The sequence below is a fragment of the Lissotriton vulgaris genome, chromosome 12 (assembly GCF_964263255.1).
Source record: "Lissotriton vulgaris chromosome 12, aLisVul1.2, whole genome shotgun sequence".
In the NCBI taxonomy this organism is placed as follows: Eukaryota; Metazoa; Chordata; class Amphibia; order Caudata; family Salamandridae; genus Lissotriton; species Lissotriton vulgaris.
The window spans coordinates 710,833,052-710,856,019 of NC_141700.1; the positions used below are offsets into that span (position 1 = coordinate 710,833,052).

General features: G+C 43.0%; 1 protein-coding gene across 1 annotated transcript in view; it reads right to left on the minus strand.

The window, feature by feature from the left end:
• The window catches only part of LOC147678073 (vomeronasal type-2 receptor 26-like), a 124,307-nt gene that overhangs the window by 81,320 nt on the left and 20,019 nt on the right, over window positions 1–22,968 (minus strand). The window contains exon 2 of the mRNA XM_086945619.1: window positions 20,798–20,872. Coding sequence (XP_086801745.1) covers window positions 20,798–20,872 — 75 coding nt within the window. The remainder of the gene's footprint in view (window positions 1–20,797; window positions 20,873–22,968) is intronic.

Genomic DNA, 22,968 nt, shown 5'->3' on the forward strand with positions numbered 1-22,968 from the left:
TGGATACCATAGGCAACCCTCTGAAGTCCTTTCCTTAAGCTATAATGAGATCCAAAATGAATTAACTATATACAACAATGTTTATAGATTATGGAAACTCCAACACTCAATCGTAGATGGCAGGTTTATATCCAGTGCACCCTTCTTTTAAGAATTTATTTTATATTGAACTGATATTATTGTTACCAACAAGTTCAGTGAAGCTTTCTGCACTAACTGATTTTGAAGCTTAAGGAATATTCATGGATAAAAGATTTGCTTCAGATAATCATGTGCCTCTGGTGTTTAAGGAAAGGAGAGAGTTGGTACTATGGGTGGATCCCATCTGATGTATGGAGATATTGTTCAAGAAACAACATGTCTGCACATGGCTTCTCTGATTAGACAACATGAAATTATAACTTCTGATATCATTACTGCTCCAGCATTTACAGGTATAGTGGGCACTCCATAGCTCAATACATAGAACCCTAGGTTAAATTAGACAGAGGCTCTGTATCTTCTGATACTGAATTCTGTCAGAACATTTGTTTTCCAATAACCTTTCATGAGTTTCAGTAACAACAAGCACTAAGACAGCAGGCACAGAAGAGAAATTACAATAGGAATGTGCTTAGTTTGCTGATGTATTTGTGAAAAGGGGGTGGAAGAGTTATCCCCATATCATATATAGAATTGTGCCTGAGGCAATGATGCTGCTTAGAAGAATATATGCCCTTACTCACAAACAAGGAAAAGAATGACAATGTTCATTAAAAATAACTTGACAAAATGATTTATGCAATACAACATCATCCTCAGGGTCACCCATTTTTTGTCCCAAAAACAACACGATGAAATGCATCTATGCATAAATCACAGAGAATTAAATGCAACTACAGCTAGAAATAGCAATCCTTGCTTATCATATTCATCTTGCTAGACCAAATCAAGACAGACCAGTGGTGAACGAAGTTGGATTGAAAAAAAGTGTATATCCTAGTGTGCATTAGAGCTGGAGATGGATAGAAAACAGCATTTAATACAAAATAAAGTCACTAAGATTGTTTAGCAATGTCATTCATTTTATGCAATGCTCCCACCATTATCCACCATCTCATCAATAATATTATTTAAGATTTATTACATCAATTTGCTGTAGTATGTTTGGATGATATCCTAATCTAGTCCAACTCCGGGAGTGGACATAGGCAAGAGGTAATGGAGGACTTGCAATGAAAACATTAGCTATAAGCTAAAATATGTAAATGCTTTTTTGAGGTGAATAGTGAATCTCTTTTTTTTATCTTACCATATCATCTTATGAAATTAGCTCGGAAAATGAAAAGTAAAGCAGTCATAGAATGGCCTACACCCAAAAATGTAAAAGAGATTCAATGGGGCTGATTGCAATATGAGCCTTTAGGGCTTCATCATAATGGGCCTGTAGGTTTACTTTCCGACCACCTAATTACGTTGGAGGCGGTTGGAAAGTAAACCTGCCAATCATTCCGAATAGCTTCCTATGGTCTTGGAGAGCCCGTTTGCCAGTCTGAAGGCAGCAAGTAATCTCAAGGTTGGGTCTTTCCGTCCTTAAGATTACAATCACGGTTTCAGACCTGGTTTCCATTCCGGCCTGTCCGGCATAGACACCATGTCAGAAAGTGTGTTTGAGGGCCTCCAGCAGGGCGCCCTTTGGTGCACAGCCTCTGGTTAATCCCTGCACCTTGTGTCAGACACCCATGGTGCTTGCCATGGGATGCAGGGAGGAACTGCACCTCCCTTTCCTAAAAGGGTGGTACCTTGCGTTACGGCTCCCATTGAAGAAAGTGGAATGAGACCGGACAGTGTTCAGGCACATTATAGTATGCCGACCGGGGCCACGGACCGGAATTCCGCCCGACATCTAAATCAGGCCCTCAATGTTTTGTAGGATTTGCTAACTTTTATAGCAAATTAATTACAGCTTTTTCACCTCTTATTGCTCTTATCACAAGACAGTTACAAAAAAGATTCAGTTCACATGGAGAGAGAAAACAAGTACAAGCCTTTAAAAATTAAAGCATGTTTTTACTACAGCACCAATTATATATCATCCCAATTTCCTTGCTCCCTTAATTGTGAAAACAGAGGCTTCAGAGACTGGTGTGATTCTTTCATAGTGAGAGAGACATACGGAGGACCTGAACCTTGTAGCTTATTATTCTCAATCTTTTTGAGCCACAGAGTGACATTATATAAGTTTTGATTGAGAACTATTGGCTATCAAGGGCTCATTTATTTTCAGGGGTCATAAACTGGAGGTGGCTAATCATGAGGTCACAGTGTGAACGGACCATAGAAATCATTGATTTTTAAAGTCTATGTGAATATCACAAACATGCTCAACACTTTCTTTATAGCTTTAATTTTAACATAATTTGCAGATTTCGAAATCTGCATTGGAAACATGATGCTCTGACATGCACTTCAGAAGAGATGTTAAAGCATCCTGCTCCAAACTTTCTTCCAGTAATAGACACCTCTGGGAGAAAGACTGATTTTTTTGCTCACTGTGGAACTAGCCAATGAAGGAATTGATAAATATAAATAGGTTCAAAAGGAATCAAAGACATTTCAGGCTCAGGGGTGTTTACTATTAACCCCTTCGCTGCTAGGCCTTTTCCCCCTGTGCTGAGCCTTTTTTGGCTTTTTGGGGTAGTTCACAATTAGCCCCCTGTAACTTTTTGACCACATAAGGTATCCGCGCCAAATTTACGTCCTTTTCTTCCAACATCATGGGGATTTTAAAGGTACCCAGGGATTGTGGATTTTCCTGGAGGGGATCCAGAAATTAGTCAAAATACAGCAACATTTTGTTTTGTTTTGTTTTGTTTTTTTAAATGGGAAAAAAGGGCTACAGATGAAAGCGTCTGTTTTTTTTTTTCCTGCAAATGGTATCAACAAAGGGTTTGTGGTGCTGAAATCACCACTTCCCAGATTTCAGGGACAAGCAGACTTTTGTCAGAAAACCCAAAATGTTTACACAGTTTTCACACTTTACTTGGACATAGCCTATTTGTGCAATTTTTTGTGCTTTCAACCTCCTTCCAGTTTATGGTAAAAATGGGTATGAAGGCAATAATAGATCCTGAATTCAGCAAGGGGTCATTTGTGTAGATCCTTCAAGGTTTTCTTATAGAAATTAACTGTTGAAAATGGGTTATAAAAACAGCCATTTGTGCCAACGTTTTCATCTGAAACTTCTTTTAAGAATGACAGATTTTTAAAGCAATATATAGCGGTACATGCGCTGGACCCTTCTGGTTGTGGGGATATATAGGACGTTTAGGTTCACCAACAACCCAAGGTACTTAGAGCCAATAACTGAGCAGCGTCTTGCAATGGTTTTTTGTTGTGTACCAGGTATATAGCAATTCATTTGGGAAAATATAAACAGGGAAGAATCGGTATGAAAAACACCTATGTATTTCTGAAATGGGAACAAAATATAGAGTTTAGAAACAGTAGCTATTTGCACTTCTCCAAAATTGTGGGTACCCATACCAGCATGTGAATTATAGGACATTTGTCAAAGTGACCTTTTTCACACATTGTCTTACATTTGGAAGGCGTAAATGCATTAAAAGTCAATAGGAAATAACAGTTGCTCTACAATTCTGTTCCCCTAAGACTCCCGTTAAAAATGGCACCTAACTCGTGTGGGTAGGTGTAGTGACCGCAACAGGAAACGGCCCAAAACGCAATGTTGACACACCACATTTTCACTGTGAAAACTGATCCTTTTTTTGCAAAGTGCCTAGCTGTGGATTTTGAACCCTAGCTCTGCCGGCACATAGTGAAACCTAGCAAACCTAAACATTTTTTAAAACTAGACACTCAGGGGAATCCTGGATGTGGTGACCTGTTTGACTCTCACCAGGTGATGTTACCCAGAATTGCTTGCAAACCTCAAACTTTGTAAAAAGAAAAGCACATTTTCCTCACATTTCTTTGGTGGAAAGTTCAGGAATCTGTGTGGATCCACAAAATTCCACCCACCCCACATTCCCTAAAGTATTCAAAGAAAAATGGTTCCTCACTTGTGTGGGTAGGCCTAGTGGCCGCGACAGAAAACTGCCCAAAACGCAATGTGGACACACCAAATTTTCACAGTGAACACTGACAACTTTTTGGGGGAAACCTACCGAACCCACACATTTCTGAAAACTTAAAATCCTGGGAGTCTAGTGAGGTATAGCTTGTGTGGATACCCCAACGTTTTCCTACCCAGAAACCCCTGCAATCCTCAAATTTTGCAGAAATAATTACTTTTTTCTCAAATTTCTTTGTGAGAAAGTTCTAGAATCTGCATGGATCCACAAATTTCCTACCACCCAGCGTTCTCCCAGGTCTCCCTATAAAAATGATACCTCACTCACGTGGGTGGGTCAAGTACCCATGACAGGCAAGGGTCCAAATCGAATTAAGGAGACACAAAATGACCTAACACAAAACAATCTGGTTTTGCAGGGGGTGGTCAACTGGGTTTTTGGCCCCGGGGTCAGTGGCCATCTTGGGGAGCCTACCAAACCAACACATATTTATTTATTTATTTTGACTTTTATAAAGCGCACAAATGCCCTGGGGCGTCTCGGAACTGCAGACAGCAGCAGGATCTATGGAAAGGTTACTTATTGAACAGCCAAGTCTTTAGCCTCTTCCTAAAAAGACGAAAGGACTGGCACTCTCTCATCTCCAAAGGTAGAGAGTTCCAGAGTTTGGCTGCTGTGACAACAAACGATACAGTTTTTGTGCGTGGTACAATGAGCTGATGTGCTGCGAAGGAGCGAAGCAATCTATTTGGACGGTAGGAGGTCAGCTGATTTAAAAGAAACTGAGGGCCTTATAGGCGATGCATAATGTCTTGAATTTTATGCGATTCTTGACTGAGAGCCAGTGATACCTTTTAATTATATGGGAGATTGGTTTAAACCTAGGTATTCTGGACAGCAATCTGGCAGCTGCGTTTTGAACGGTCTGCAATTTTTGGATTACCCTGCTTTGCGCATTAGCGAACAGCGCATTGCAGTAGTCTAGAGATGACATTACTAGTGTGCTGACCAGCGTTTTCCCAGCATTTTCAGGGAGAAATGGAGAATCTTCTTAATTAGACGAAGTTTATAAGACGCTGTTGATGCCGTCTGATTTGCATGGGGTGCAAATGTCAATCGGTCAGCGAACAGAACGCTTACGTTTCTCACCTTTGGAACTGGGTTGGGTGGAGATCCTAGTGAAGATGGCCACCAACAACTGGACCAGCAGGGAATAGGTTGCCAAATATGAGTTCAATTTAAGGCAATTACTGCCCATCCAGTAACTGATGGGCAGCATGCCCTGTTGACAGTTGGCTGCCACCTTTTCTCCCTTGTTATGAACCGCCAGTACCAGCTGGGTGTCATCAGCATATGAAGTAAGGCCCATCCCATATGTCTTAATGACCCTTGCTAAGTCCGACAAATAGATATTAAAAAGTGTTGGACTTAGGGATGAGCCTTGCGGTACCCCACACAGCAGTGTCAGTTTGGCCGAATGGAATGTGCCCAGAGTCACTGCCTGGGTGCGATTAGAGAGAAATGATGCCAGCAGTTCTTTTGCCATGTCTTGAACCCCCATTGCAGCGACACGGCCGATCAAGATGGTGTGATCGACTGTGTGAAATGCCGCTGACAGGTCCAGCAATATAAGTACAGCCATGCCTCCTTGATCCATGGAGGTTCTTATATCTTCTGAGGCTTGGATTAAAGCTGTTTCCATACTGTGTGCTTTCCGGAAAACCAAATTGGGTGTCATCTAGCAGTTGGTAATGTTCTAAATATTTGGAAAGTTGTTGGTTCATCACCTTCCTGACCACTTTGGAGGGGAACGGTAGGCTAGCTATCGGCCTGTAATTCTTTGTCTCATCGGGATCTAAGTGAGATTTTTTTAACAGAGGTTTCAGAATGGTCTGTTTCCAAGTGATGGGGTATATCCCTGTAGTAAACATGGTGTTACAGACATTTGTCAATACTGGAGCTATTAGGTCCATAATAGGGGCAAGGATCTTAGGTGGACAGGGGTCAGTGGCTGATCCTGATTTGATGGTGGTCATTACCTCAGTGATGTGATCACTAGAGATTGTTTCAAACTGTCCAAAGACCTGTTCTAAGAGAGTTGGGTTATAAATGGAGTATTATGGTTTGTGTGTGCTGAAAATTCCTGGTAAATCCTATTTACCTTATCATAGAAGTAATTTGCTAGGGAATTACAGAACAATTGTGTTGGAGTGGGGGCTGCCACTGCTGATGGACCCCCAAGCTTGTTGACAACTTGGTATAACTGTTTGTTTGAGTTTTTGGCTGATGCAATTTGTGCTGTGTAGAATTTACTTTTTTCGTGTAAAATCATGGTTTTATATTTGGTGAGTTCTTTCCTGTGGCGCAGTCTGTCTTTGCCTGAGTAGAGCTTACGCCAATGTCTTTCTCTGTTTCTACACTTCTGTTTTTGTTCCCGGAGGGAATCATTGAACCAGGGTGCTGACGGGGAGTTCCTATTTTTCGAGATCTTTTTGTTAGGTACCAATGAATTAATTGCATTATGTAGCCAGTTTGTATACTCAATGGCAGCTGTATTAGGGTCAGATCGAATCTCAGGAAGCGTTGAGTGAAGGAGGGTTTTAAACTGATTATTTATATTTTTCCAAGCTTTGAACACCTCTGGGGCAGAGGCTGATGTGTTAGCAAGCTGATTGTTATCGGGTAAGATGTTAAAGATTACGGCATGGTGATCTGTCCATACCGTAGGCAGAATGTTTGTTACCTCAATATTTTTAAAATTAGAGAAGATACCATCCAGGGTATGACCTGCCTCATGGGTAGGCTTCTTAACTAACTGCGTTAAACCCATAGACTCCATGTCTGCTAGGAGCTTATTGGTATCATTATTAAAAACATTTTCCAAATGAAAATTGAAGTCTCCTAAGATGGTAAAGGAGTCTTCAACCAACAGTCCTTCTACCATATTGTTAAAAGAGGCTAGAAACTTAGACCTTGCTCCCGGAGGTCGATATAGTAGCATTACTTTAAAGCTTTGTGAAGGTGTTAATAGGATAGAGAAATAAATTGCTTCAGCTGTTGAAGAAGGTACATGTAATATTCTAGTGGAGAGGTTCCTACGTGAGATTATAGCTAGTCCACCTCCTTTTTATTTACTCTATCCTGTCTCTGGAGAGCATAGCCTTCCGGGGTTGCTACCAGCAAATCTGGCTCAGAAGCTTGCTCAGTCCATGTTTCCGTGATAAATAATAGATCAATATTACGATCAGTGATCAAATCAGCTACATTTTGAAAACTGACACCCGGGGGAGTCCAGCGAGGTTTGGCTTGCGTGGTCCCGCCAACATTTTCCAACCCAGAATCCCCTGCAAACCTCAAATTTAGCTGAAAAAATCAAATTTTTCTCAAATTTCTGTGTGGGATAGTTCTGGAATCTACATGGATCCACAAATATCCTACCACCCAGCATTCCCCCAGGTCTCCAGATAGAAATGGTACCTTACTCGTGTGGGTGGGTCAAGTACCCGCGACAGGCAAGGACCCAAAACGTATTGAGGAAACATCAAAATGACCTAACACAAAACAATCTGGTTTTGCAGGGGGGGTAACCTGAGTTTTTGACCCCGGCTCGGCGGCCAACTTGGAAAACTACCAAACCCACACATTTTTGAAAACTAGACATCCGGGGAAGTTGGGGGGATTTGCCCGGATATGCCCTCAAGGGGGTCAGAAAGACTGTGGCTATTTGTTTTGGGGGTGGGGGCATTGTTATGCCCATTCTGGGCAGCCCCAAACACACATAAAAAAGCCAGCAGAATCGCTAGTGCCTAGTGGGCTCTCTGACGCCCCTGTGGGGGGTAGATTAGGGGCAACTGCCCCATCTGTCTCCTGGGGGGAGAACAACTGTGGCATTTTTTGTGCGGTGGTGGGGGCATTGGCATGCCCATTCTGGGCAGCAGAAACCCCTGAATTAAAACATAAAATATTCCCTGATGCGTATTGGGCTTTCTGCCCCCATTGGGAGGCATATAAGGGGCTTTTGACCCTATATGCCTCCGGGCAGAGCAGAAAGACTGTGGCAATTTTTTTAAAGGTAAGGCCATTGTCATGCACATTCTGGGCACCCCCCACCCCTACGTATAGTAAAACAAATCTCTGCTGCCTTGTGGGCTTTCTGCCCCCCTCAGGGGCAGATCAGGGGCTACTGCCCCATCTGCCTCCTGGGGGGACAGATAGACTATGGCATTTTTTTGGGGGGTGGGGCCATTGGCATTCCCATTCTGGGCAGCCCCTCCCTCGCAAAAAACGAAAGAGGGACCCTGAAGCCTAAAGAGGATAAAGGGAGGGGGAACAACCCACCAGGGCAAAATATATATGGAACAACATGAAAAAGGGAGTTCCCAATTATATAAAGGACCAAAAAATTCCAATAATAAATGGAAAGCACCCACAGAACAGCTAAATATTTTTCAAATGTTTATTCTCTTATTTATTTTCATAGACAAATATATCAAGTTTAAATAATAGAGAGCAATACATACTTCATTTCATATAAATACATATCAATAGTGCAACATCAGCCCAGGGACAAGGAGAGCAATAAAAAATAGCACCCAAATCAATCACTCATTCTATCAACCACTGACTCATTCTCAAACCATTACATCCATACCAACTCAATCAACTACCACATTTCATCAGGTAAACGAGAGAGGCGCTGACGCGCGTTTCGGAACAGTGCCAAAATGGGGAATTCCTTCATCAGGGCGCATACAATCAATATAATGGTTAGCACGGTCTCTCAAGATCCGAGGACAACACGATATGAAAGAGTCCAAATCATTAATCAGGGCAGGGAAAGCGTATCTGTGGGTGACAAAAGTTAATCAGTAATGAAACAAAATTCTGACAAAAAGTAAAAGAACTGGTCACAATAAGGACCAAAGCAGGGTGCACTCACACACCTACAGTACATACTTCCACATAAATGATGCAAAGACAATGAGGTAGTGGTTCAGAAACTACCTTTATAGCCCAAAGTAAAGACAGCCCCCACCACTCAGTGCGGCAAAAAACATTGAATGGGAATTCAGATTAAAAAAATAAAAAATTCATTAATTGCAGCGTTTCCAAAGAAGGAACCAAAAGTCTAAGGATTTAGGCAGGGCACAATAGCAAAGAGGAAGAAAGACATTCCTACTAGAGACATACCCTACGGCCTAGGAAATGGCAGCTTCCTATCAGGCTTCAAATTGGGGAAAAACACAGGTGAAACACACGCGATATCCTGAGATTGATAGCGAGGGAGCGCAATTGAAGGTAGACATTTGAGAGAATCTGTAAAAAATATGTCGAACAGGAAAGAGTTCCAGTATTAGAGTGGATCTCAGTGGGTGACGGCACTCACATAAGAGACTCCTAAGTGGAAAAGCCCGCAATGAAATAGGGCTACTGGCAAGGCGTGCGTCCTAGAAGTACACCATGGATCAAAGCCTAAGGGGGGCTCACCTGAATTTTTAGTAGATCGATTCCAGTCGGTCAGGATACCGTTAATATCTCGTCCGAATATATGGTGGACGCAATGTTGAGAATCAGGACCTCGGGCAGCAAGCCTGAATAAAGAGCACATAAAAAAGTAAGGCTAGGTCAAATCGGTAGTGCCAAACCGCAAGAGGCATTGATACAGCACCGAAAAGGATATTGTTCTATGGAAGAGAGGGAAAAAGCCCTTCAAGCGGTAGCAAACATAGTATTACCAGATAGGGGCTAAAATCCATTTCAACATAGTGCTCAGAGAAGGCAAAGGTCTAAGACCGAATCCAAGTAGCAGGGTTGTCAAGAAAAATAGGCATACCTGAAAAAAGGACGCAGGGCGACTGTAGCGCTCAAGTGGGAGACACCGTCACAGGATCCGCCAGGGAGTCAAGGAGGTAGGATGAAGCGAATAGGGTCCTACGACACGAGACAAAGATATAAACTCAAAAATATCATCAGGAGAGGGCTCCGCCATAATTGTAGAATGGGAGAAAGCAGCTCCCGCTTACCTCTCACGCCGGCCGAACACCTCACTGTATACGCCACACGGGTTCGCCACCCAGACCTCCGGGGGCCAGGATTAACAACCCCGAGGCCGGACTGGCGGTATAAATACCGTCGACCCAAAATACAAAGTGAAACACCTGTGTAAGGGTGTCCCGGTCTACGCGATTAGTGATACAAATAACACTAAACTGCTAACTCGCAATACAGCGAGAGGGAAAAGCTGGCGGCCATATTTCTTCACGGGATATCAAAACACAGTCGGTGTCTAAATTCTCAAAAATCGGTCTCCTGAACCACCACAAATATTGCGAGTGTCAATAGGGTCAGGAAAGAATAGATGTACGAAACCCCAGAGAAAACCCTGAAGTGAAAATGGAACAAACATAGACATAGAGGAGAGACTCGCAGGGCGGGTGAAAACACCGGCTGAGTCCTACAATATGGTACCCAGAGGGAGACGAAAAAACAGGAAAAAAATGCAAAAAAAATTAAGAAAATCTAATCCAGGATTCCCGCAGAGAAATTCGAGTACAGAGCAATAATAGAAAAAAATATATAACAAAAGAGATACCCGTGTGAATTACAAGTACACATGAAAAGTCAAAAATTACCATAAAGAAACAACAAAACTTCAAGGAAACAAGAAGGATCAAGTAGTGCAAGATGATGAGCAGAGGTATCTAAAGGATAGCATTTTCCCAAGTTATCTGTTCGGTGAACCCTGAGACTGCCATCTCAAGAGTGAAAATCCAAAAGACTTCCCTTTTGCCTCTAAGGGTATCGATGTTCCCGTCCTTCGGGCAGTGAATGCGTTCAAGAATAAGCCATTGGAGATCCTCAACAGAGTGTCTCAAGGCTTTCCAATGAGCGACCCGTGGGGCCCCCGTGAGCGAGTTCCTGATACACGATTTGTGTTCAGAAAAACATGTCCGGAACTCCCTTCCAGTCTCCCCCACATAGCCCTTGGAGCAGGGGCAGAGCAGGAGATACACCACATTACTTGTCCTGCAATTAGTCATTTCTTTTAACTGGATTTTTCTCTTGCCCCATTCCCATTCAGGAGTAGTGATTACTTGGTCACAGGCATGGCATCCGCCACACCTGTGGCTGCCAGTAATGGGATTGGCACCAGTGATGCTCCTTTGACTAGGAGCTGAGGGTCAGCAGGGGAGGCCCTGACTAGCATATTTCTCAAGTTTTTGTTACGTCGAAACGCAAAGATGGGTTTAGCCAATTTGCCAGCAGTCTTATCCATATTTAAGAGGTACCATTGAGAGTTGATAATGTATCTCAACTTCTCATTGAAATTGGAGTGTTTGAGATCCTCATTTTTTTCTTTCGGCTTCAGGAGAGTTTCCCTGTCAAAGTATTTCGCTCTTTTATAGGAGTCCCTAATCAATCTCTTAGGGTGGCCCCTATCCAGAAACTTGGTTTTCAATTGTCCAGCATGTAACTCAAAGTTACTCATATTTGAACAGTTCCGGCAGGGCCTAAGAAATTGGCTAAAAGGTATGCGGTTTCTCTGGCTCCGCGGGTGGTAACTGTCATATAGGAGCAACGTATTCCGGGCCGTAGGTTTAGTGTAAAGCGAAACCTCAATGCGGCTATTGATAACTTGAATCCACACATCTAGAAATTCAATTTTGGACGAGCTGATATTCACACTGAATTTCAAATGTGGATCACAGAGATTTATCCATAGGATAAATTCATCAAGTTGTTCCTGTGGGCCTCGCCAGATAAAGAAAATGTCGTCGATGAAACGATTATAATTCGTGACATTTTCGAAGAAAGGTGCAATCTCATTATAGATATACCTTTCTTCGAAGGCGCCCATGTAGGCATTTGCTACATTGGGGGCACAGGCCGCAACCATGCTAATGCCCAGCACTTGCTGGTAGATGACTTTATCGAACTCAAAGAAATTTTCTTTGAGCACGATGGCTAAGCACTCCAGGATAAATAGTTACTCCGATGGACAGTCTGAGCCATCGAGCATCATTTTAACCACCTCCAGTGCGCCTTCCTGAGGGATGTTGGTATACAAAGCCTCAACATCCATTGAGACAAGTATATCCGTGTTGGTGTTAAAATCCAAGCCTTCAATCTTAATGATCAAATGGCCAGTATCACGGACATAGGCAGGAAGGCGACAAATAATTGGTAAAAGACAGGCGTCAACAAATTTGGACAATGGTTCCGTGAGTGATCCAATGGTAGACACAATGGGTCTGAAAGGCGGAGCCGAAAGGCTCTTGTGCAATTTGGGTAATCCATAGAGAACCGGGACTTTGAAAAAGGTTTTGTTGAAAAAGTCAAATTCCTGGTCACATATGGAACCCCGAACTAGGGCGCTATTAGTGACATCAAAAATTTCCGACATGATTCTCCTCGAGGGATAAGAGATGACCTTGCGGTAGTGTTCCGGGCAATTAAGCATAGACAGGATTTGTTGTTTGTAGTTAAGGCTGTCAAGAACCGCAATACCACCCCCCTTATCGCTCGGTTTCACAGTGAGGGTGTGGTCAGCAGATAACTTTTTAAGTGCCTGGTATTCATCATAGCTTAAATTGTAAGCTGGTTTCGGAACAAATTTAGTCAAACTCTGGATTTTAGTGCACACAGCCTTTTCAAAAATGCCCACTTCTGGGCCGACCTGTTCAAGAGTCGGAGTAAAGACAGAAGGTGGTCGGAAACCTGATATGTTGTTAGTGGGTTCCATTTCTCTACCCGAGAAGAATTTATTAAGCCTGATCTTTCGAAAAAAGGCCTGCACATCTTTATTAAGTTTGAAAGCATTGAAGGGAGCACTAGGGACAAAAGAGAGTCCACGTGAGAGAAGGTCAGAGGTAATCTTCTCTAGGGTTTTTTTGGACAGATTAAAAATAGGGATAATGGAGGTGACATGGGTTATTTCTACTCCCTTCAGTATTGATTCTGCCTTGTCTCCAGGAAACGCGGCGGGTTCTCTGTCTGTTGGTATCCCGTCTTTTGGAACCGTCCTTTCTCCTGGGGTCTGAATCTGACCCGAGTTGTGCCTCGACGGTTCCTTAAAAAAGGGTTCACTCGCTGGGGACCGTTAAAATGGGCATGTCTATTAGAGAAGTTATCACTAGGACCTGGTGCCCCTTCATTGTCAGATTCTGAAGTTTCAGAGAAGTTACGGATTTGTCTATTGGACCAATACTGCTGGTCCCCTTGTTGTTGCACATCCCTGGCGGAATAATATTGGGCATTAAGGTATGGGTATACTTTTTCCTCTGAGAAAAACCGGATGTCCTTTTTCAATTTGTCGGTTTTCCTGTGCACAATATAATCATTAAAGGAGTCCAACTCCAAGTTAACCTCCTCCAGCTTGTGCTTAGCGTCTCCGATCACATCATTTTTCAGGAGGGATTCCTCCATTTCGGCAATTTCCTTCAGGAGACCTAAAGCTACCTCCCTGGCGGTTTCAATAATCAATAGAATCAGGTCCCTAGAACACCGATTGGCGATAAGGGACCATCTTTCAAGAAACCGCCGGATTTCAATAAATAGTCCCGGAATGTTTCTAATGCGGAGACCATTTGGAATAACTCCTGCTCTAAGATATTGTATCATAAATTCAGCATGTGACTCCGTCCTCCTAGCTTTCTTTTTAAGATTGAGGAGTTTAAGCCATTAATCATTTGATCCTTTATTAAGTGAGAAGGGCTGCTCTGAGGAAGTTGATGGCCCCAGTAGCCGATTGAAGTCCTCTTCACTAAACCCAAAGGTTTTGATGGCATCCATATTGCACACCAAAAAAAAACCCTACCTCGAACATGGGGGGGGTAATCCCTGGTGCCTACTGGGCTTTCTGCCCCCCCCCCCCAGGGAGCAAATACGGGGCTATTGCCCCATCTGCCTCCCAGGGGGGGCAGAAAGACTACCTTTTTTTTGGGTGGGGGCATTGGCAAGCCCATTTTGGGCAGCCCCTACCCCTACATATGAAAGAAAACCTGGGTCCTAGTGAGCTTTCTGCCCCCCGGGGGCAGATCAGGGGCTATTGCTTAATTAAAAGGGAGGATATAATTGGGGCTAAACGACATTCCTTCCAGGGAACTCATTTGGATTGAATAACATTGCCATTTTCTCACAGCGATCTAGTAGACAATTCAGTGTATTTTGAAGCTCACACCTTTCACCTAGCCAATACAAGCATACGATTCAAATATAAGCTCCCAGAAATGCTGCTGCAGTCCGCACACATAGATTACCTCTCTCATCCACTATGGTGACCCCATCATGAGAATTAGATTGATGCCTATGGATACCCTCCCAAGTGAATTATCAGGTCTTGTTTCCTGATTGCTCTGGAAGGGCCACTGTCAATAATCAATTGCAAACATCCCTTTGGAAACCATTTCCATCGCTGAACCTATGAGTCAACGTAATGGCAAACCTAGTATCACAGTTCATGGTGATAATACATCTTCATTCTTGTCCCCCTCTGCATCTCAGGTATCCTTTTTGTCCTGGAACATAGCTGGTCTAAGATCCAAGGGTGTCTCCCCGAATTGGAATAGTTTAGTTGAACAGTATGATGTTTGCCTAATCCAAGAAACAATGTCCATAGATCCACTATTTCACCTTGGGTACTTGAATTGTTACATTCCTCCAACCCATGGCATGATGGACAGGCCATCAGGAGGCGAACCATATGGAGAAACAAGCAATAAGCCATAAGATACAGGCATATACCACACATTGTCCTGACATTCTTGGCATTCATCTGAAGACCAGCTCTCCTGTCAAGCTTGACATTTATATTGTTTACGCGAGATGATTAAAAGGCAGACAGAGGTCTAGTACCGTGATGGGCCTTGATGAATTATGAGCTAACTCTTCAGGTATATCATCACCAGTAATAGCCGGCGAGTTTAGCACAACTTTTTAGACACTTGATCTAGAAGCCAAACATCTAACTAGAGAGGAAGAAGCACTCTGGGGCATCCCAAGTCTAGAACTAGTACCTGTTACAAGATGGAAAGCTCTTCAACTTGAAGCACTCTGCTAGGAAAGAAATGTTAGGGAAGCTAATGGAAGAACCAAATCCGAAAGACAGGGGGCCAATGCCTACAATAATGCATACTATGCAAGTCGCATAGACTAACTTTTAATTGATCTGAAATTATGGTCCACCCTCATTGATATGGCACTGATCTAGAGAGTCAAGAGTGACCACAATCCACTTAGCTTTGCAATTGAATCCCTTAATACCAGCAAGGGAATATCTCCACCTACCTTGACCAGGACCAGAGACAATCTCTAACGAAATGAGATGAGTCAAGTGGACTCAGGTAGTAGAGAATCTAGATGTATTATCCACCATAAGTAGAGATGTTTCACTCACAACAGCGGAACTAGAGGCTCATCCGTTAAATACAATTGCATCTGGAGCCACGATAAATATACATGGCAAACTATTCGATAAACTAAGAACTTAGCAAAGGCAAACCTCCCAAGTCACAGCATCACTGGTAAAATAAAAAATGTAGACAAGCACGAAAGCTCCTTGCTGAGGGCAGGGCAGTGTAAAAAAATATTGGGATGAAAAAAGATGGCAGGACCTAAAACTAGCATGTTCTGGGAAAAACCTCCAACACTTCTGGCAACTAGTTAAATTGGTAAGTGGGGGCAACCATTGCTCCCGCAAATCACATAGTCCCAGATACATGGACTGATCACTTTGCTAGACAATATGCAAATGAAGACGAGCAGCTAAGCGTGACCCTGTAATCTCCTCACACAGTCGAATTGACTTTTGTACCCTCAGATATTAAAGAGGCTTTGAGTGCAATCATGGGGGAGAGCCATCCAGTCCTGATTTCTTTTTACATGACAAGGATACGTGGTCAAGGTACATGCTATTATTAGCTAATGGTTCCCCAATTATTATTATTAGCTTGTGCGGGGCACAGCGAAAAAAAATATCTACAAAAAGGCTGATAGATCCTGGGCACGAACCTATAAGCCTAATAGTTTCAATTCAAAAGGTGGTTGCTTGCCTAGTACTGGCACAGGTTCAGGAATGGTCACAACCAATGACATCCTCTCTCTTGTTCAGTCAGGCTTTCGAGCACATGTTAGCACCATTGACCAAGCTTTCTGCTTTCTGTTAATATACTGGGGGACAGTTGTGATGGGAAAGGGCAGCATGTATGCAGGCTTTATTGATCATAAGTCAGTTTATGACTTAGTCCCATGCAAAAAGCTGTGGATAGTGCTACAGGACCTGGGAATTCCCTCAGACTTGCTATCCCTAAATGTTAGGCTTCATGAGGACAACTTTGCACAAGTCTGCTGGAGTTCGCAGGGCAGCATCACTGATCGCATTCCGGTGGAAAAGGGAGTGCACCAGGGGTGTGCCATGGCACCAGCATTATTTTTCCTCTTTTTAAATAGAGTCTCACAATTCCTTGCTACCTATTCCTCAGATGCCCCCGTTTTAGCAGGCACAAAGATTCCCATCCTAATATTTCTAGATGACACACTCATTATCTCTAAAACACAGAATGGTTTGCAGCGTGCACTTTCTTGTATTAAAGACTTCTGCAGCACACAAGGGCTACTAATCAATAATACCAAAACAAAGTTTATGGCTTTTAACCAGCATCGATCATTCAGGAGTACTCTCAAACTAGATGGGGAGCCCCTAGAACATATAGATGTTTTCACTAACTAAGGAATTACACTAGCAAACACCACCAGTTACCAGGAGCACTAGTAAAAGAGTTTACGACTTTACTGACAAAGCGAATCATCCTTGTATTGCAGGTTCACAACTAGAAAGTAGTGAGTTTGGTCCTTTATGGTTCAGAACTCTTGAGTTTTGAGAACCTGACTCCTCTTTTTGTAGCAGAGAATAAATTTTTTCGAACAATCACTAGTCTCCCACAATGCACTCCCCTAAAACCTCTGCCCAATGACCTAGTTTGACAATCATTGGAAGACATAGCAAGACTTTGCCCCATTTTATACTGGAGCAGATTATGGTCTACTCCTGAGCTGGCAAATTATGCTGACTGTCTTAGGGATGTCACTAAGGCCGATGGATCTTCTAAGATCGCCTGGGTCCTTAACATCAAGGGTGCATTGACTAATACAGGAATATAGAATCTATGGGTGAGCCCAATGAGTGCCCACTTCCCTACCAAAGACAAATTTGACCCCTTCGCTGCGGCGGCTATTCCGCCGCAGCTCTAAGGGGGTGGGGCGGCCGCGCGGCAGCTCCATACTAGTGACGGAACCGCTCCGTCACGGCTTGCGGGCGAGCTGTGCTTAGGACGGAACGGTTCCGTCACGAACCCGCCCGCCCATTAAAGCGTCAGCGCAGGCGCGAAATCAGCACCGCGCAGGGGCGGCGAGCGGGCCATGACCGAACCGTTCCGTCACAAGCACAGCTCACCCGTGGCTTGTGATGGAGCGGTTCCGTCACAAGCATGGGAGGGGTTAAAGAACATTATTGGGAGCTGACTAGGATAAAAAATCTTAGAGCAACTGAGAGTATCTCACTTACAGGGAGGTTTCTAGAATTCAAGCATTTTCCCCAGTATGGCTTTATTGGGACACAATATAAAAGCCATTCTACAGGAGTTTATACTTTAAATTCTGTGCAGTTACCCACCCTTTAAAATCCTTTACTTGCAAGTGGTCCCCGACAATCAATAATAAATGTCCCAATTGCGCAGACCAAACTAAAACGTATTCTCACGTTCTATTTGTCTGCCCTGCCTACGTAGGGCAGCGTAAGATATGACTCAATCCGACATGTAAGAACCTTGGCACCAGAGACAGCAGTGTCGCTCTGAGATTGCTACGCTCAGACCCATATTTCCAATATGTAACTTTGATTGCCAAGTTCCTGGGATGGATGTGGATCATAAGATCAAGACCTTGTGCTCCGTATCCTTGGGAAATTGAATCAGGAGTTAGCTAGCTTCACTGCGAACAATAGAGCTATATTTGCTGATACTCTATTCATATGTATATATATTTGTCTGATATTTTATGTTTTTAACTATTTATATTTTATTCTGCTTTTATGACATGCATAGTCAAAATATAGCTTTGGTTGTGATGATGATAACTGGTGTTAAAAAGTATAGGCAGGACTTTAAACCCAAAGTCAGACCCACCCCATCCCAGACTGTCAGCCCTACCATTGTGAACAAAGGAGAGGAGGCCCCAGCACTAGTTTGCCTGACTTTACTAGGGAACTTGCCAAATTTGTGTTCCCACTATGGTTTCATCGAAGAACCACCTTTGATTTTTGTATCTACTATTTATTGGATTTACACAAATTATCTTCGCAAGGAGGGTAGTCGCAGCCCTCTCTCCAGGCTCTAGTGTCATTAGTCGTATTCACATCCTGGGCTTTTTCCATACCCAGATAAGCTCATCTAATGATCTTTGGAACCTGTTGAACAATGATGTGGGAATCTGGAGAGCGGGATTGTCTCCATCAGATACAGCATAGCTTTCTCGCAGGCAGTCGTCCGAGTCAGAGCAGCCCTCTATGTGCCACATCTGTACGCACTTCACAAATTCTGTTAGAAGGAGGATGTAGTTGACCTGAATGGTTCGGTGTGTGGAGGAAGTGATTTGTATGCCCAGGTACATCAGGGAAGTATCAGACCACAGCAATGGAAACTCTGTTTTTAGAGTGGGTATGTGATCCTTGTGGGCAGAGAAGTTTTTTATTGTGATTTTTGTAACTTGACTTTCAAGCCTGATGCCTCCTTAAATATTGTACCTCAAAAAGCAGTGCTGGCACAAAGCTTTTCAGGCCTATGACCTTCATGAAGATATCATCTGTGCATATCATTTATATTACTAAGCACATGGCCCATCATCAGCCCAAAAGAAACTGCCTCTATCATAAATGAAGTACATCCACTCAGGTGTTGAATAAGCACATTGGCCATCGCCACCTCAGAATAAACCACTGATACCATAGATGAAGTACATCCACTCAGGGGCACCATCTGGCCCATTGCCCACCTTGCCTACTTAAGAGGACTGCAACACATCAGCGCCTTTCTCATACCCATTGTGACACCTCCACTTCTTCAGGTGACTTCTTGTATGCTTGAATACATGCAACAGTCCTATCGCTGAAGAAACCCAACGCGGACCCTCAAATGCTCGTCAACTTCAGACTGATTTCCTTGTTACCATTCCTGGCCAAGGTCTTAAGAAAATCATCAAAAAAACACCTGACTGAATACCTCAATGACCACCAACTTCTTGACATCCCTCACTCTGGATTCCAACCCAATCTGAGCTTGCAAATCAACCTCATCACCACCACCGAAGACATTTACATGACTCTGGACAGAGGATACACAGCAGGCACATCTATGCCCACATGACATTAGAATCCAAGAATATGCAACCTGAGGGATATGATCCTTCATTACTGAAAGCACTAAGTCAGTCAGTCAGGCACTGTATAACTTGGATGCACTTGACCTCATCTGGGGAGTTCTGCAAGGATCTTCTTTGAGCCTGACCCTCTTCAATGCAAACATGAACCCTCTAGCCAGCAAGCATTATCCACTCTCACCTCATCAACAACCTATCCTACCTCAATGACACACAACGTATTCTGTCCCTCTCAGACAAGACTCTGAGTACTTGGATTAAGTTCAATGCCTGCCTGTCTAAAATCACCCACTGGATGAAGGGTAGTTCACAGTGGGAATGAATGTGATGGCCTTCAGAGCTAGGTCCGACACCCACCACTCATCATCAGCTAAGCCAAGCCACCGCCTCATGCTTCGATACCCTGAAGATGCTGAGAAAGATTTTCAAATGGCTGCCAATCTGCACTCGGAAGACAACCAAGAACACCCTCATCATAAGCAGATTGGACAATAGGAACAGTCTCTATGTTGGAATAAACAAAAAGCTCACCAGAAGGCTACAGACTATTCCACTAAGTACCTCCAATGGAGCAATCCCATCACACCACACCCAAAGGAGCTCCACTTTCTCCCCATACATGAACAAGCACATTTCAAACTCCTTTCTCCACATTTTCAAGGCCCTACATGACACACTGGTCCAGCATACCTCAACAATTGCATCTGCTTTCACAAACCTTCCAAATACCTCTGCTTGACAGGGCTCCTACTTGCACACACCCGATGGATACAGAAAACCAGATTCAGTGGTCTAGCTATCTCCTTCTCCTTCTCCCTCTCATTCTCTCTCAAAAACTCTTTCATAGCCTTTCTCAGATCTTCCCTCAATGAAGCACTTTTGAGCAAGCTGACTATCAATCTCCACTGCCTGTTCAATACAGGTGTATTTGGATGTGTTATGCTGAGTGTTATCTGTGCATGATCCAATAACACAATATTGCCCATGTCTATATGTGATACTCCAGGGATAATTAGGGTGCCTAATAAGAAGGGGTCCAATCTGGCATAGATTTAGGTGTGGTGGAATAAAATGAATAGTATGTAGATAAGAGGATGCAAGCCTAGGTCTACCAACCACATCCTATCTCCTGTGAAAGAGTTCCCTGTTGATCATTTCTCTTTCAGAGTGTCCTTTACGAGAGTGGTCACCCCGATTAACAGTTCGTCTTCTGCTATTCTCACAATGCTTCCAATTGCGGATTTATGAATCTTCTCCTGATTTGTGTTTGTTATTTATATATTAGGTATAATGACTTTGGTTGAGCTCCATTTTATGTAATTAATCTCCCTTTGTAATTTGATACTATTCCGAGAGCTTTGAACTATGAACTTAAAGATAGCAAAGCAGTCATCACCCCTTTGAGTGGCAGTGCCTGAGGAGAAATACTGTGAAGGGAACTACCTCAGAAGGAGGTGAAACCAGTTCTCTATGAGGAGATGAGTCTATTGGATGAGTCAAATATCACATTTTGTTTATTTAAACATGTGTAGACCTGCTAATCATTTGACAGATGCATTGATGCCTTTGACATTAAAGTTTACAATTCCCAACACTGTAGTGGCTCAAAACAAGAGTGTGCATAACTTTGCAAGAGGGAAGGCTTGCCTCTAGACTAATGTGTCTGTCTCAAAAAATGTAGCATCTGCATATTGTTCTATGGATTAGTGGTGTAGGAAATATGCCTTTGTGTATGATCACTCCATATTATTTACCTTTTACTGGACCCTACATTTTTGCTATGCAATGTAACCCTACTAATCAGTGATAAAGTACTTGTACTCTCCCTTTAAACATGGTGAATTAGCATATCCCTAATTGGAATATTTAGCTTACATACACTTCCGTAGTATAGGATACACAATGTACCCAGGGCCTGTAAGTTAAATGCCAATAGTGGGACTGCAGCACCTTTTGTGCCACCCATCAGAGTGACAGTGTAAGACCCGGCTTCAGTCCTACCATTATAGCCTGACTGTGGCAGTTTAAACACTGTATTTCAATAGGAAATGAACAATTTTCATAGGCCAAAACCCAGTTTTAAATATTAATGTCACAATATTTAGGCCTTGTGGCCACGAACCTGGGTGAATAGTATTTAAAAGCAGGTCATGTAGAAATTTAATTTTCCTGTGTCCTTAGAGTAACTAGCACCCAAAAGCTATTTTTCACTGTGGCATGCCTAGCTGTCCTATGTAGAAAATTAGAGTACAGATTAAAAACATTATCCTAATACTGTATCTTGGGAATGGGAGTTGCAGGAAAAATAATGAAACAACTATGTTTAATAAATATTATAATCTAACTCAAAGGTGAAGTTGAATTTTTAATAAAACTTAAAGTAAAGTAACTTTTAAAAAGTTACCCTTTGCCAGCCTGAAGATCCTTGACGCTAAATTTGCATGTCTTCTCCCATGTCTGCCAGCCAGTAATTTGCATTTAAATAGGTTTGAAAAAAGCCTAAAGTGCCTCCAGGGATCAAACAGTAGGCTGACCTGTATGGGCAGAAATGACTCCTCTGAACCTGATAGAACATGCAAGGTGGTGCTGAGAGCAACTTTTTTTGCCAGTATGGTGTCAAATCCTGCCCAAGTGTTAAAGCCTGTTTGACAGTTTTGCTAAACATGTTACATATAACACTAGGGTTGCACTTGAAATGAAGAGAAACAGGATGCTAGATTTAAATTTCTAGGTTTTTACATATAACACTGTGGGTTCACTTGAAAGGAAAGGAAACAGTGTTAGATATGGGAAAATCCTAGGATTTTCATAGTCCAATCTCCACTCATACCCCTAGACTCCAGAGCCCAGGTTTAGTTTGGCCAAAGGCTTTTTCCATCTTGAAAATGCCCGACCTGGGTAGGGTTGGCACTTGGAACTTTTTTTACCTTGTCGGTTAGGGTGTGCCCAGCAGTCAAAAACGCCCACTAGCTCATGCTGAGCATACATTTGGAACCTCTAGACACCCACTTCAGAACACTCTTAGACATAATGAAGATCAGAGTAGGACCGAATCTACTGTCTGCAACCTCAGAAGAGTACTGGACCTGCTGTCTCTTGTTCCTAGGACAAATTAGTGGACTCCAAAGGTCATGAGGTTGACATTCTATTTAAGCTACAAGGACACACCAAGCTATAAGAGGCATTTTACTGCAACTGTCCAGCAGGCCACTGGCACCTGGACACAGTCTGGACCATACTTTTGTCTTATACCTAACACCCTGCAAGTCTCTAAGCGCTTCTCTTGAGGTCCTGTTGGCTATGGAGGTGTACTCCTGTGGTGGATTTGGACATTAATTTTTCACACCATGGGCCACTCACCTGAATTCCCAGGACTTTGGCGAAAGCTAAGATCTTCCAACAACTTCCCCTTGAAGTTAATTCTTAGCATCAGAAGAGATGACTGACACTGGTGAATCTCCAAGGG